Below are 16,310 nucleotides of genomic sequence, written 5' to 3'. Positions count from 1 at the left end.
AAATAATATGTTGGTTTCTGATAGAGGAGACTTTATGTTATGTGATTACTAGGAATGTGTTTCTGTGTTAAATTGCGGGTTTCAAATTGTGAATATGAAAAAAGATGGGTGGGGAGGAATATGAATTGAGCATTTCGGGATTGTATTTGAATTCATGTGTGACGGCTTTTCTTTTTTCTTCCTTTTTTTTTTTGAATGTCTTGGGAAAAATATTTTAATATTGGTTTCATGTGTAAATTGCTCCAATGAGGTTACAATAAATTTTTTTATTGGGTTCGAGGATTTTTAAGAAGATGGCGCTTGAGATTGAGAATGGTTTGAATTTTTCGTTGCTGCAGCATAGAACTTGTTTGACAACCCAGATTGAGATTCATTACAGTGGGAAAGAGAAAATCTACAGGCCATGGAGGGTACCAATGTCAACTTAGTAGCCATTCTTATAAGTTTCGAGTTGTTTTGATCTGCAATTATTCTTTGATGTACCTCATTAGAACTTTGATTACTAAAGTTTGATTGCCATATGAATCAAAGGTTAATGGGTATTGCATTATGTTTCTTGTTTTATACAGTGTCTTGGGGATTTGATAAATCAGTGGTGTTTAATTTATCTGTTAGACATGGTAATCGATGCATCATCCCTTTGGAGAACATATAGATGTGCAAAGGTTATCACCTTTACATTCTCTGCTTGACCAATGATTACTTCAATGATGAATGTCGCCGAGATCTTGGGTTTTAAACTTTAAACTTTTGATTCAGCCCCAGGAACAGGTCAGCCAAGGTGAACCTGCAGATTTTTCTGATTATCATTTTTTTCATGCCAAAATATAATTCCCCTTCAACTGAAACCATTGCACTTGCTCTTTCTTTCCTATTTGATGTTGACAAAGAATCGGAAGAACAGCCTTCGGTGATCTGCAATGGTAAAGAATTCATGAACGGGAGTTTATTGAACATGTCGCATGGAGGAGATAATTTATGCATTGTCTGCGTGAACGGTTACTATTTAGTCACTTGTTATGCCAACACAATCGCTTTCAAATGCTATTTCCCAGTAATTATGAAATCCGAGTAAAGAGATCTGGAGCACGTTGGACATTCAAGATTTGAAGAAAAGAAAATCCCAAACAGGGAAAACAAAAGCAACTCTTGAACTGAACATGGACATCATTTTTCACATTCTTCATCTTCTAGGAATAAGATGCAGTTGGTTGACCCTCCAATGTATGAAGAAAAGGAAGAGCATGATTGCCAAGCTTAGATCTCTTAAGCTAAATGGCTCCTCATATTTGAAGCTTTTGACACAGCTCACTGCATCCATTCAACTGCCTTTTGAACCCAGAAAGAAATGTAATTCTTCAGTTTGTTTGAAGTTTGTATTTTAGTTTTAATTCTTTTTCAAATTGCGGATATGAGAAAAAAGAGGGATAGGTTGGGGAGGAATATGAATTGAGCATTTGGAGATTGTATTTGAGTGTGATGGCTTTTCTACTTTTTTTTTTCTTTTCTCCTTGAATATCTTGAGGACAAAATTTAATCTTGGTTTCATGTGTAAATTGTTACAATGGGGTTATAGGGACTTTTTAATTGGGTTGGAGGGTTTTTAAGTAGATAGCTTGAGATTGACAATGTTTTGAATTTTATGTTGCTGCGGCAACGAGTGAGACTTGGCAAGCATGACGTGACAGATTCAGATTCATTAGAGAGTGAAGGAGAAAATCTGCAGCCCATGGTAAGTACCAATGTCAAATTAGTTGCCATTCTTTTATGTTTCCAGTTGTTTCGATCTGCGATTATTGATAAAGAATTACCTATATGCTGTAGGGTTCTGCGGTCTATGTCTTTGATGTACCTCTTTAGAACTTTGAATACTGTTTGATTAACAACTAATTTTTAATCACACATTATTTGAAGTTCTTACTTGATAAACCTTTAATATGCTGATTCGTTTCTTAAAACAACTGCATGTTTTCAATTTGCAGACATCTTTTCTTTCCAAAAAAGGTCCAGCTTTCAAAGAAAAGAATACACATTGGACAAAAGCAACTCTCTGTGCCTAGATACCTTTATATCTTCCATTTTTCAACCAAGTTCATTTTGAATTGTATCAAAGGATTTGCAGTGTAGGAACCTTTCTAGTTTTGATTTTGTATCCTCCTTTAATTTGAAAACTTCTAATCTTATTGTTGTTGAAAATGAATTGAGATCTTAATATTGATGTAAGATTTTTTCCCTTTTATAATCATGGTATGAAGGATAAAAAATTAAAATTTTCATTTTGTAAAATTACTAAAAGATATGTTAATGTTGATCTCGTAATCATGGATTGAATGTACATGCTGCACACTTCAATATTAAGTTACTAGTAAATTGCAAACTTGGATAGGTATCTCATAAAGTAGAGATTTGAACAACATATTTTTCTGAAGGTAAGATACATAGATTGAAAAGGCATGGATTTATTAGGAATTTTTGTTGCTTCAAGCTAATAAATGTAATTAATTATGCTCTATAAAATTTCATGGCATTGGAGGAATCATTGTAGTTCTCCTCCACTGCTGCAACTTCTTTTATAATTAAAAATCTCGTGACATGTTCAGGAAAATGATATATAAATTTAAAATATGTATGATGAAGTTTTATGAAGGATTAATGCAGATAATTATTAACTCAAGTGCTGAAGACAATTTATAATCTGGTGCAAGAACTTTGATAGTTAAGTGTTTGAGATGGACAGAACTGAGATAATGGATTTATGTGAGACAAATATATTTGAAGATGATGTGATTGATGAAGTGATCAACTTTGGGAGAGAAGAAAGGTATGGCCCTTTTCCAAAAGCTAAATTTAATTTTGGTAGAAGAATAACTCTCGAAAGCTAATAACATTTTCACATTTTTTAAATATTTTTTAATATAGATGTTAGCATTGCATGTCATGATATAATGTCTCTTTCCTTCACACGCATTATGCATTATAATAACAATATTATGTGCATTGATTAAAGAACTGAGGGAATATCCTTCGGTAAGGGAAAGTAACTCCAAAAACAAGATAATCGAGATGATCCTCGATAAGGGAAAGTGATCAAATTGAGATGATCCTTCGATAAAAGAATGTGATCGGCAAATTTTTGGAAATGAACCTTTGGTAAGGGAAGGTGACTCCCATCAATTTGATAATAATATATCTTTGTTGCCATAACTTTCTTTTTGTGTATGTCTAAATAATCTTGATTGTAAATTGAACTGAGTGAATTATTTTTCGGTAAAAAAATAAGGTGACCTCCATAGACAAGATATCGATATGATCCTTCGGTAAGGGAAGGTGATCGATCGAGATGATCCTTCGGTAAGAGAAGGTGATCGCCAAAACGTTTGGGATAAGAACCTTCGGTAAGGAAAGGGGACTCCCACCTTTTATACTAGTTTGAGCTCAATACCTTTCATAAAAATTACGTAAAAAAATAATGAAAAGTACAATAAAAAGTGTAATCATAATTGTTCTTCTGTTATCTTTTTTTATTTATAATTATGTTTATTATTTCATTCAAAAATTCTTCCTTTATTCAAAGTTTCTTTTTGTATGATGTATGATATTGTTCAAAATCTTTATTTTATTGAGATCTATTCTGTTTGACTTATATATGCTAATGTTCTTATTCTTTTCTTATTTATTATTTATTTTGCCTTGTTTTATGGCTTATGAGGACATAAAACCAAGGTTTATGAGTTTGCATTTTATATGTTTTAACACTATAGGCGTTTTGTATGCGTCATACATGTCATACCATAAGTAAATGAGAAGCATCTAAAAGTCACACCATTCCGAATAACAAAGACTTTTGAAATACTAATTGAACAATATTGCATCATCACTATTTTTATTTTAAAACTCGGAGTGGCTAAGGATGGATACGATGACACATATAGATAAACTATTGAGAAACTTTTGTTTCTCATATGCAGTACAAAATAATACACTGCTCAGTTGAGGTGAAAAGACAAGTGCATTATTAGGAGCAAGGTATCGAGGACGTAAATACAAAACATTAAGCGTTTACCTTAAGAAGGAAGAATATGCGATTGTTTTAGCCATAGTTATACAAATTAAGAGAATTAGAATTTTCTGTGTGCCTTGTTTTATTTTTATTGAGTGATTGCAATTGTAACTATAATGTTTCTTTTTATGATTATTTGGTATGAGTAAAGCTTACCATTGTTGTGCCTTTATAGTTTAGCACGCCCGTTTTTCAAGTTAGTATTTTCAGAAAAACTAGTTATTCAATATTTTTATATATAAATTATTTTATATAAATATTTCATATTTGTTTTAAAAAAAATTCGCAAGGTTTTGAATATCAACTACTAAATATAATCCAAATAAAGCCTAACTCAGTTTAAAAATATTAGGATATTAGAGACCGTAAGTGCTTGAGATATGTTGCTTAGCATAAAAATACTAGTAAATTTAGAATGAGCATCAACAAAATAAATGTAATACTTATAGCCATTTCTAGATGTAACAGGGGCAGGACTTTAAATGTTTGTAAACACCAGCTTAAGTGGTGATTTGTATATAGTTTCAGTGCTAGAAAAATATAAACGATATATTTTGGCAAGAGAACAGATTTTACACATATTATCAAGGTGAGGATTAGAAGGTATAGGTAAGGAGTAATGTTTAACAACAGTAGTAATAGTTTTTATTGCACAGTGACATAATATTTTATGCCACAATTCAATGTTTGATACAGAATTATAATTGAAAGAAGAAGCATTATAAGTAGATGCAGTATTACTATTTAAACTGGTAGGAGAAGTATGAAACTGATTACTTTGATTATTCACTAAATTAGGTTGAGGTTTAAGAGAAGAAGTTGGATAACATAGAACAGTACATGAAGAAGAAATAAACTTTGATATAAAAAGATGATCAAAGGTATAGATGCCATCTCTAACTATGCCTTGAAATAAATGCTTACGAGTAGCCTGATCACGAATTACAACAAAGTAACGTCAAAATTTGAAAAAAACATGATTATCAAAGGTAAATTGGGATACACTCGTAAGATTGTGTGTAATGTCAGGAATAAGTAAGAGATTAAATCTAAATGCAATCTTTTTATATGGATCATGAAGAATTGAAGATCCTTTTCCAATTATATTGATACATGTACCATTGCCCACAAATAAATGCTCAGAATTAGGGATGGCAAAACTCCCGGCGAGGCGGATATCTGCGGAGATTTACCCGCCGGAAGACGGATATGGAGAGGATTTTCCACCGCGGGGACGGGGAACGGGTCCCGTTATTAAACGGAGCAGGGGCGGAGATAGAAGTACCCGTCCTGTGGAGACCCGTTTAATCCCTGAATGTGTAAAAAAATTATAATACCCTTTATATATATATATATATATCTTACGAGGGAAACAGAAAACCCGAGCCGCACTAACAACTCACAATTCACAAACTCAAATCTAAAGTCCCTCAACCTCAAACCTCCCCCTGCCCCTGTCCTCTCAGACACGTGAACGGCGGCTCAACGGAACGGTCTCACCATCGCAACTGCCAACCGCCACCTCCTAACCCCTCAGTCCCTCACCGCCACCTCTCAGTCTCTCCCCCAGTCAGGTCACGCGTCACCTTCACACACACCGCAACAGCCAACAGGGAGTCCGTCATCTTCGCCGTCGTCGCGTCTTCCCTTTGTCGCGAGTTCGTCAGTCATCGCGCATTCGCAGTTCGTCCCCTCTTCACTGGTCGTTACGCCTTCGCCGGTCATCGCCTCTTTGCCGGCCGTTGCCTTTTCTCCTCGAGTAAGTCATAGAACGCTAATTTTCATTGTTTATTTTGATTTTGAAGCATTTTTCTGATTCTAATTATAAAATTTTTCTTGTTTATTTTGATGTTGAAGTATTTGTGTTTATGATTATGATGATTCTGATTATGAAGTTTTTATTCTAATTTTGAAGCATTGTATTTATGATTATGTAGATTCTGTTTATGAAATTTTTCTTGATTATTTTGATTTTGAAGAATTTATGTTTATGATTATGCTGATTGATTATGTTGATTCTGATTTTGAAGCATTGTGTTTATGATTATGCAGATTCTATTTATGAATTTTTTTTATTATTTTGATTTTGAAGTATTTCTGTTTATAATTATGCTGATTCTGATTATGAAATTTTTATTTTTATTTTGAAGTATTTATGTTTATGATTATGCTAATTCTGATTATGAAATTTTCCTAATTTATTTTTATTTTATTTTCTTTGCTTTATTTTTTATTTTAAAGCATTTGTGTTTATAATTATGGTGAATCTGATTATGAAATTTTTATTTTGATTTTGAAGCATTTGTTGAGTTATTATACAATTTTAACTCTAAATTGTTTTCTTTTTTATGTAGGATTCAAATAAATCGAAATCTACAATCACTAAGAATGAAAGGAGGATTTAGAATTATGTTTTTACAATGTGATGAACTTTGTTTGGTTGTTTATAGATGTGTTTAGTTGTTTATGGAATATTTGGTTATTTTATGAATATGTTTGAATCTTTATGTTTGTTGGTTATTACTATTTAAGTCTTTAAAGACAATAGAAATTATGTTTGTAATGACAATTGAGGATTATCTTTATTTTTTTAATATTTTTTACCTTTTTTCAAATTTTCAAATTTTATTATTTTTTATAAAAATCCACGGATATCCGCAGAGACCCAAATCCCCGGCGGATATAGAGTTTCTCAAATTTGAAGCATCATTAGTGATATGGTGGCTTGCCTCAGAATCTGGCAGCCATGCAACCTCATTGATTGAAGAAGGTGTAGATATGTAGGCTAAGGGTTAATGAAAAAAGGATGACGGTAGTAGGGGTTGAGAATTTGCACAAGAGATTTGAAGCTAGGGGTTGAGAATTTGCATAAGAGATTTGAAACTGTGAATTATTATTACTTGATAATGAAGTGAAAGAAAAATCAAAACGATGGTAGCAATTATAAACAACATGATCAAATTGACCACAAAGTTGGCATGAAGGACGATTATTGCTGAAACCAACTTTGCCTTTACCTCTTGAGTTACAACCACCTCTTTCACGTCGTCTAAAGATGCCTCTATTATCATTGAAGGTCATAGAAGATCAAGATTTACCATGTGTATATCTGTATTAGGTTTTTTGAAGCGATCTAACATATTATTAAGGGCAAATTACTGAAATAAGCTAATGAAAGCTCAAAATTACATAAATCAGCCAAATACAAAAGTAGTTCATGAATCAACCAGAGACACATATCTATATAATTAATTCGAATCATACTGATTCAAATTATCTACACACGCACACACCTATTAGTAATTCGAATTATACTGGTTCGAATTATCTACACACGCACACACCTACTAATTCAAATCAACCTGATTCGAATTACACCACAGTAATTCGAATCAGGGTGATTTGAATTACACACATGCATATAGTAATTCGAATTGTTCAGATTCGAAATTACTCATGATTTAATTCTGCCAATTCTTTCATTAAAAAATTAATAATTTATTAAAAAATTAATAATTTAAAAATTAAAAAATATATTTTTTATTTCATGCATTAAAAAAAGCTAACAGAATATTTAATTACGAGACTTCTTTAAAATATTAATGAGCTATTAATTTGAATTTCATACAATACTCTTTTGTCCATTTTTAATAACTCATGAATATTTTTTAATAAATTTATTTAAATTATACCACAAAAATATATTTTATTTTATACAAAATAATTTAAAAAATAGTTTAAAAGATGTTAGAAATGCTATAAAAATTTGTAATGTCCTAATGACTTAGGACATTAAAAAAATACTCTACATAGTCAATAATAATTTAGAAATCAAAGAAAATATATTTTTATCATGTATTTACCTAAATTACTAGAATATTACAAATTTTTATAGTACTATTAATGATTTTTAAGCCATTTTTTAAAATTATTTTGCATAGAAAATGACTTAAAATGGTTTAAAATGCCCTTCATTCTATGTAAAATAATTTAAAAAAGGCTTAAAAAATGTTAAGAGTACTATAAAAATTTATAATATTCTAGTAATTCAGGTAAATACATGATAAAAATATATTTTTTTATTTCTAAATTATCATTGACTATGTAGAGTATTTCTTTATTGTCCTAAGTCATTAGGACATTACAAATTTTTATAGTACTCTTAACATCTTTTAAGCTATTTTTTAAATTATTTTGTATAGAATAAAATATTTTTTGTGGTATAATTTAAATAAATTTATAAAAAAATTATTAAAAAATATTCATAAGTTATTAAAAATGGGCAAAAGAGTATTGTATAAAATTCGAATTGATAACTCATTAATATTTTAAAGAAGTCTCGTAATTAAATATTTTGTTAGTTTTTTTAATGCATGAAATAAAATATATATTTTTTTATTTTTAAATTATTAATTTTTAATAAATTATTAATTTTTTAATAAAAGAATTGACAGAATTAAATCATGAGTATTTCGAATGTGACTAATTCGAATTACTATGTGCATGTGTATGAAATTCGAATCACCTGATTCGAATTAGTAGGTGTGTGCGTGTGTAGGTAATTCGAATTACATGGAGATAAAGTTCGAATTAACTTAATTCAAATTATATAGATATGTGCTCTGGTTGATTCATGAACTATTTTTGTATTTTTGGCTGATTTGTGTAATTTTAAGCTTCTATTAACTTATTTTAGTGATTTGCCCTATTATTAAATGCAAGAAGATAATTTTCAGCCTCTACAACACAATACGACCCCAATTTTAACATCACAGTGCCTATATACACGGAATACTCTCCCGAAAGATCATTCGAAATAGCTTGAATGTGATCATCTTCCAGTACGATATAACCAATAGCAAAAAGAGAGTTAACAATCTTACGAATCTAAGCCAAATACTCTAATGTAGAGACACCTTTTTTATCCCAAATTTTATAAAACCAAGTTGAACCAATTACTTTATTCTGAAAATTGACCGTCGTCGATGCAACGATCCAGGAAGAGAGTGATAGATCTTGTAGCTTCCAAGTCTTGAAAAAGATTGTATCTTCTTGGTTGAATCTATAGTGAATTGTTCTAAAACTTTGTCTGTATAAAGATGATCTTTCATGTTTATACTCTGAATAGTAAGAAGAACCTGATATCTCCATGTTGAATAGTTATTCTCGTTGAACTTATTTGGGATAGGAGAAAATGCTTTTTTGTTGGTGAAATTTGCTAAAGAAATTTCCATGATGGAAGGAGAAAGAAACACTGATGATGGTGTGGAATGGAGGAAGAGATGAATTGGACTCTAAATATCTTATTAAATCCTAAAAGATCTATTTCAGAGTACATAGCAATAAATTTTTGATGAACAAAGAAAAACAAGTATGAATAAAAAAAACATAAGAGAAAAGAGAATTTTTTTAATTAAAATTCACAAGTAAAATTGTATATTACAATTCTATATCTTTTACACACATATAGTCCAGAGATATACAACTGTATATATATAGAATTCTTCTGTAATATACTGCTAACTAACTCATTAATCACTTGTAATGTTAATAATCCCAATAATCTCAATAATTAATAATTACATAAACTTAAATTTCATTATTATTCGAATAGTAATTGCTATGTTATTAAAGTAATGAGATGTGTTGTTAAAGTAATGTTAGAATCTATATTAATTATTATTAAATTATTTCTAAATATTCAGTCTAACAATATTTATGTTCTAGTTATTCAAGTTTATCCTTTAGATCAGAGTGTTAAAGATAATTTATGTGTTTCTCTCTAAATTCTAAGAAAATATTAGAGTAGGCAAGTAAATTACCATTATAAAAAAAATTAATTATTTTATTAGTTTCTATAATTTTATTAAATTTTTAATTAGAGTTTTATGTTTTTTTTAATTAGATCTTTATATTATTTTTAATTTTATAATTAGGTCATTTTCATATTAAAATTGTTAAGATTAACAAAATATTCTTTTCAAAATATATGTGGTCAAAGATCTATTTAGATTTTTAATTATGAATGCCTTCAATTTGCGAAAAAATATTCGATTAACTCTAATATGTTTTACAATAAGAAAGACCTAATCATAAAATTAAAAAAAGTATAAGAATCTAATTAAAAAAATATAAGAATCTAATTAAAAATTTAATAAAATTATAAAGACCAATAGAATAATTAATAAACTAAAAATAAGTATCGAGTAAATATTTATTTTAATCTCTGGCTATTTGTCTAAAGGACAAAAAGTCTCTTCATAATTTAAAAATTTTTAATTGATTTTTCACTAACAAAGTAATTAATCTAAGTGACTTTTATAAATTATGACTTATTGATATATTAATGACTATTTAGACTAATTATTTAAATAGAGATTAATTAAAAAATTTTAAATTATGTAGGAATATTTTGTCTTTTAAATAAATGATTAGAGACGGAAAAAAATATTTACTCATAAATATATTACTTGATATAGACATATAGTTACCCAAAAAAAAAAATTTACTTGATATACAATTCTTGACATTATTGAATGAGTCAAGTAAAAACTTGGCCTTGTAATATGACATAACACAGTTGGCCCATTTGTGTCTTGGCATTACAAGGCAAAGCATAAACTAATAAATCAAACATCAAATGTTATCACTTTGTTCATCATATGCTTCTTGTATTATGGTGCATCCATTTAAGCCACTTTCATTTTCACAAGGGTTATGCCCTTCCTACCCAAATACCCATCATGCTCTTCTTGGCCACACCAATGTCCAATGGTCAATATTTGTCTTCTTTGATGTTTATTCCTTTTTTTTAATGTCCCTTTACTTGTATTTTAATTTGTTCTTTGGAGTAATCTTTAATTTGTCCAAACCCTATTCACCTGGTCCCCCTTTCATCATCTCTATAGTCTATACACATGATGTTCTTAGGTTAATCCCCCTTTTATATATATCTTTCTTTTCTTGTGGTCAACAGTGTTGAAACTATTACATCAGAGGAAATTTCCACACATCTTGGGTAGGCCAAGTTTCAAAATCACAACAACATCTTCACAAGTGTTCTGTCCCCCTTTTGCTTGCTTTATAACTAAATAATGTTATGTAATAATATATTATAGTGTATGTAAATGTATAAAATTATATATTAACTTGTGGCTATGCTATATACACACCTTATTATATGATTTATTCCATACTTTTCAATATATACAATGGATAAAAACAGTCATAACTATTTAATTTATAATTATATATAGTTGATCTAAAAAAGATAAGAGTATTTTTAATTTTTTATCTATAAACCATAAAAGATACATAATAACAAATCTAATAAATATCCAGCACCTTTTCAAATATTATTTATCAAGTGAAATTGGTAATTGATTTTTTTTTTTTTGGGTTTGGTTTCCAAATGATAATATAATATATATTCTGACACAGTGTTGTAGTTGCCAAAGGAAGTTTTTCTTCTGATCCTTTCTTAGGCCATAATTCAATATAGACTAAAGTATTTCAATTATCTAATATACAAAGTTTGTATCGTAACTGTCATATTTATATTTTGGAAGAACAAACTAATAACAAAGCTTTCTTTTTTCCTTACAATGAAATATTTGAATTTCTTTAATTTATTGAAAAATTGTAATAAAATGGCAAAAGAAACTAATAAGAATCTTTATGATTACTTAAGGCGTCATTTCTTTCCATACATTTTATGGAAGTAAGTATTTAAAGAATAAGTTTTTACTCCAATCTATAAATGTAATCTTTTCTTCAAGAAAAAACAAATAAAAAAGTCCCTTTTTTTTCCAACAGAATTTCATTGATTAGATCTTAAAGACTCAACCTTATTAAATTACATCAATTTATTAATAATAAATCCTCAAATAGATTTCTAAAAATATTTACTAAAAGATTATTCAAATTTTATTGGTCTTTTTATTATTTAAAAAAAAACTAATTTATTTTATAATAATATCTTTTAAACGTAATTATCTAAACACATTTAGACATATTCAAATGCTGACACAGCTGACTTGGTTAAATAAAATTAGATAAATAGTATGTACTATATTATTTATTAATATAAAAAATATGTAAAATATTTATATAATAAAAAATAATAAATTTGTACTGTAATATCAATAAATATCAAAGTATTATTAGAATTGATCTAAAAAATATATATTTTATACATGCATTGTGTTTATAGTAGCTAGAATCCTAATCTAATTTTTAAAATTTTTAATGTTATGATTTTAAATCCATCAATAATTCTATAATATCTCTACTAAATCAGACAATTTAATATTTTACAAGTTTAATTTACACTTCTAATTTTATATATTTTTTTACTATAATTGTCTTTTTGCTCGTGTCTTAAAAAATAAGTAATAAATTCTTTAGCTGAAATGTTTTGTCTTTCTGTACATAATTTTATCTGAAATTATTATAAGTAATGTTACATGATCAATAAATATTATTATTTTTATGGTAATTTATGTTAATAAACCAAAATTGTCTCAAAATTTTTTAAATTCTCCAAACCCAAAAATATTACCTATATATCTCCTTAATGTAATATTTATATTAATTAAATCATGATTAAAAAAGTGAAAAAGTTTCTCAAACATCGTTATACACGCCTTAGAAATGTTTTAAATTGATTGAGTGTGAGAATTCTTTTGTAGGTCCACCATGGTAGACCCATAGTGATGAAAACATTCTAAAGCCAAGGGGTTGCCTCTTAGTTGACTTGAGTCAACACGGTCAGACCAATATATTTGAAACTCTATCTTCTGATGATCTCATAAAAAAGCAGCCACTAATGCTGAAAAGTGAAAACCAAACTGCAAATGTTAAAATATTACAAAAACAAATGTCATATACAATAAACTAAATAATCCGAACAATAATAATGTTAATAATTAATTAAGCAATAAGCTAGTGGTTCATGAACACAACCAACAACCAATCTTCCCTAGCACAGAACGGTGCCTATACAACAAAACATGTCTTTAAAATAAAACATGTTGGCTTTATATTATACTACGTACTATCTCATCACTTTCCTATAGTTATAATCATTTGATGAACAAGACAAAAAAAAAAAAAAAAAATCATTTCATGAAAAATAATATATAGTATTTTCTGGAAGTGACATAAACACGTATAAGAGGCATGAACTTAATATTTTATTTTTCTCCATAATCATGGTTCGTGCTGTTTAGTAATAAATAATTATGAATCTATGACCATTTAGAATAATGGATGATAATAATTAAATAATTACTATTTAATTTAGATTTAGATACGCACTAGGCTTCCACGCTCTTTCCTTAGTGAAGCACATGGAGCTTGCGTGGAATATTAATATTAACACAAGTTCTGTGAAAGATAGAGTAAGGCCACAACATGTTACCAAACCAAAAATGCAAAAAGCAAACCTAGTCATCACGGTAACATTAATACAGCACGTAGTATAACATGACTTTTCAACTTAGATTGTTCAAAATTAAATATACCATGTTATTGGAATTTGGATCTTCTCGTGGCACGATTAGATTTTGTGGTTAAAACTAGAGCAGAAAATTGCGTGTGTTGTAGGATTGTCGAAAACATGCATGGTCCCCATAATAAGATATTGACTTCTTTTCCTAGTGTGAAATACGGTTTTGACCATGGAGCTTGAAAGAATATTTGATTAAAAAAAAATTTGAGGTCCAACAAGAAATCTCATACTTATAAAATAGGACATTAAAAAGAAAAATTACAGCTATTAAGTTGTGGGTGCAATTATATTATGCATAGTTAATAATATTTAGGAGATAATAAAAAAATCAATCTAAATAATTTAAAATTATATTATTTAGTATTTATTAATTATGATTAAAATGACTGTATAATTTTTTATATAATAAATATATAGTTATAAATATTATATAACTAAAATTATAAATATTAAATTAAATAAAATAATACATTATCTCTCTAGTAATAATATAACTCTGAAGGGAGCAATAATTTCAAAAGAATTAGGAGGGGAGCGGTGTGTCACGGCCTTGGACACACTCCAACGCTACCGTGTCGGCACTCGGACTTACTCAACCTCTTGAGCTAAGACCAAGTCAGTCTAACCCTCAATACTTAGCAAGAAAGCTAAGAACACAAGAGAACACAAGAGAAAGGAAGCTTTGGTGGAAGAACACTTTATTGCTCAAGTGTGGTTACAAATGATTCACACACACCCAAACTCTAACTCTTACCCCTATTTATAGCCATCCACCTCCTCAATGGATGGTTAGGATTAAATCCAATTAACGGTCCAAATTAATCATCCAGAACCTTCTTTACAAATATCTATCCTACCACAACTCTCTAAATGTTTCTAGATTATTCCATACCACTCTTTATACTTCTATATACATCTACACTCTTCTAGAATATTCCATGATCTTCTAAAGTCTTCTAGAACCTTCTAGAGTATTCCAGAACCTTCTAGGACATTCTAGAACGTTCCGGAACCATCTAGAGTATTCTCAAACACTCCAGAAAACTATACAAACACTGTTAAATATAACCTTCTAAAAATTTACCGTGACAAGTAGCTGCTAATGCTCCAGGTCTCGAGACTTTATAATGCTTGAGATCATCATCGTAATAATTAAATAGCATTTTCTTAGTTAATTATGAAGATCAACTAAATTATAAGACTATTTATTCTAAAGATATATATACAGTTGTATATAAATAATTATATCCTAACACATTACGTTCATACTTGGTAGGGTTCATCACGATTGATTGTGGATCGAACAGAGAATACTTGGACAAAGGAACTGTAATTTGGTACGAGAGCGATAAAAAATTTGTAGAAACAGGAGAGAATTGCAAAGTAGCAGGGAGTTCGAATTTAAACGATCCATACTTTGGGAAAGCGTCGAGAACGGCGAGATGCTTTCCGGAAGGAGTGAGAAACTGCTACAATCTGACGAGAGTGCCACAACAACAAAGGTATCTAATTAGGGCGATATTCATATATAACAACTATGATGGCAAAAATCAAAACATGACATTTGATATTCATCTTGGAGTGAATCTGTGGGACACAGTGAGTCTTGATTCTGAGTCTTATTGGTCTTTCACTGAGATTATATACACTCACACCAGTGACTCCATACAAATTTGTCTTGTAAAAACTGGCCAATCCACTCCTTGCATTTCTTCTTTGGAACTACGCCCTTTGAGTAGCTCTGTTTATGCTCTCAACTCGACCACCAATTCACCGCTACTGTTGTATTTACGGACTGACATCGCCTCCCTTGATGCACGTGAGTATGTCAGGTAATCAATGCCTTAAGTGAAGCCGACTTTATGTAAAGTTGATAGTTGAGAACGGTTAGATGATTTGAATGATTTGACTAAATTTTCATCTAACGCTCTTAACCATCAACTTCATGTGAAGTTGACTGCACATAAATTTTCACCTTAAAAAATTTAAACAGTCATTTATTGGTTGAACCCGTCAACTAATAAACTAGTAATTTGACGAGCTTGAAGTTCTAATGACAACCATGTTGTTTGTGAAAAATTTGTTAGGTACAAAGATGATGTGTATGACCGGATTTGGCGTTATGATCGCGATGTAGATAGTTGGCAAAGCTTGGAATTAGATAACTACTCAACCGCCATTGATATTGGAAGCAATAAATCAGATTCTTATAAAGTACCGTCCAAAGTAATGAGGAGTGTTGCAACATCACAGATTGTTTCTGATGCCTTGGAATTTAGTTATAGCAGTGTGCTTGGAATCGAAGTTGAAAACTCTAGCGGGTATTATACATACTTCCACTTTGCTGAAATTGAGCAACTTGGGGTTGGAAAAAAAAGAATAATTGACATCACCCTTAACTCGCAAAGCATTCTCTCAGAACCGTTGGTTCTTGAATACTTGAAACCAGTCACTGTTAGTTCTGCATATACAGCACATGGTGATATTAATGTTAGCATTAGTGCAACTTCAGGATCAGAAGCTCCCCCAATCCTCAACGCCCTTGAGATCTATCGGTTCGTACCGGAGATTGATTTCCCAACTGACGCAAAAGACGGTATGAAATTACATTGAGTAAATTTTTTTATTTTTTTTATAATGTTAGAAAATCCAAAAAAAGTTTAAATTTATTTTATTTAATATTCATAAATTTTAACAATAACCAATAAATATTAAATAAGATAAATTATTAAATTCTGA

The 16,310-nt window shown here is 29.5% G+C and overlaps 1 protein-coding gene and 1 long non-coding RNA gene across 4 annotated transcripts; both read left to right on the top strand.

Annotated features, from left to right (window-relative positions):
* The first annotated feature begins 575 nt into the window (after positions 1-575).
* LOC127746560 (uncharacterized) lies at positions 576-3,484 on the top strand. Of its 2 annotated transcripts, none has more exons than XR_008008279.1 (3): positions 576-771; positions 891-1,732; positions 1,983-3,484. It is a non-coding gene; the product is annotated as an uncharacterized LOC127746560 (long non-coding RNA). The 2 variants fall into 2 exon arrangements; XR_008008278.1 differs by having other exon boundaries at positions 576-781.
* An 11,317-nt stretch (positions 3,485-14,801) lies between these two features.
* Positions 14,802-16,209, top strand: LOC107485829 (probable LRR receptor-like serine/threonine-protein kinase PAM74). Of its 2 annotated transcripts, XM_052260175.1 has the most exons (3): positions 14,802-15,403; positions 15,659-15,892; positions 16,084-16,179. In XM_052260175.1, exons 1-3 carry the CDS (start codon positions 15,129-15,131, stop codon positions 16,115-16,117), a joined length of 543 nt encoding a protein of 180 aa, XP_052116135.1. In that variant the 5' UTR covers positions 14,802-15,128; the 3' UTR covers positions 16,118-16,179. The 2 variants fall into 2 exon arrangements, with proteins under 2 accessions (XP_052116135.1, XP_020996608.1); XM_021140949.2 differs by having other exon boundaries at positions 15,659-16,209.
* The last annotated feature ends 101 nt before the right edge of the window (positions 16,210-16,310 follow it).

Source organism: Arachis duranensis, chromosome 4 (assembly GCF_000817695.3).
Source record: "Arachis duranensis cultivar V14167 chromosome 4, aradu.V14167.gnm2.J7QH, whole genome shotgun sequence".
Taxonomy (NCBI): domain Eukaryota; kingdom Viridiplantae; phylum Streptophyta; class Magnoliopsida; order Fabales; family Fabaceae; genus Arachis; species Arachis duranensis.
The sequence above is the reverse complement of the archived record's forward strand: the minus strand, read 5'-3'. Positions and strand labels throughout refer to the sequence as shown.

Bases quoted from the DNA above. Each gene is read 5' to 3' on its own strand.
- LOC107485829 (XM_021140949.2), top strand. From the start codon at position 15,129: ATGACATTTGATATTCATCTTGGAGTGAATCTGTGGGACACAGTGAGT. The intron at 15,404-15,658 runs GTAATCAATGCC...AAAATTTGTTAG, and splicing joins GATGCACGTGAGTATGTCAG to GTACAAAGATGATGTGTATG.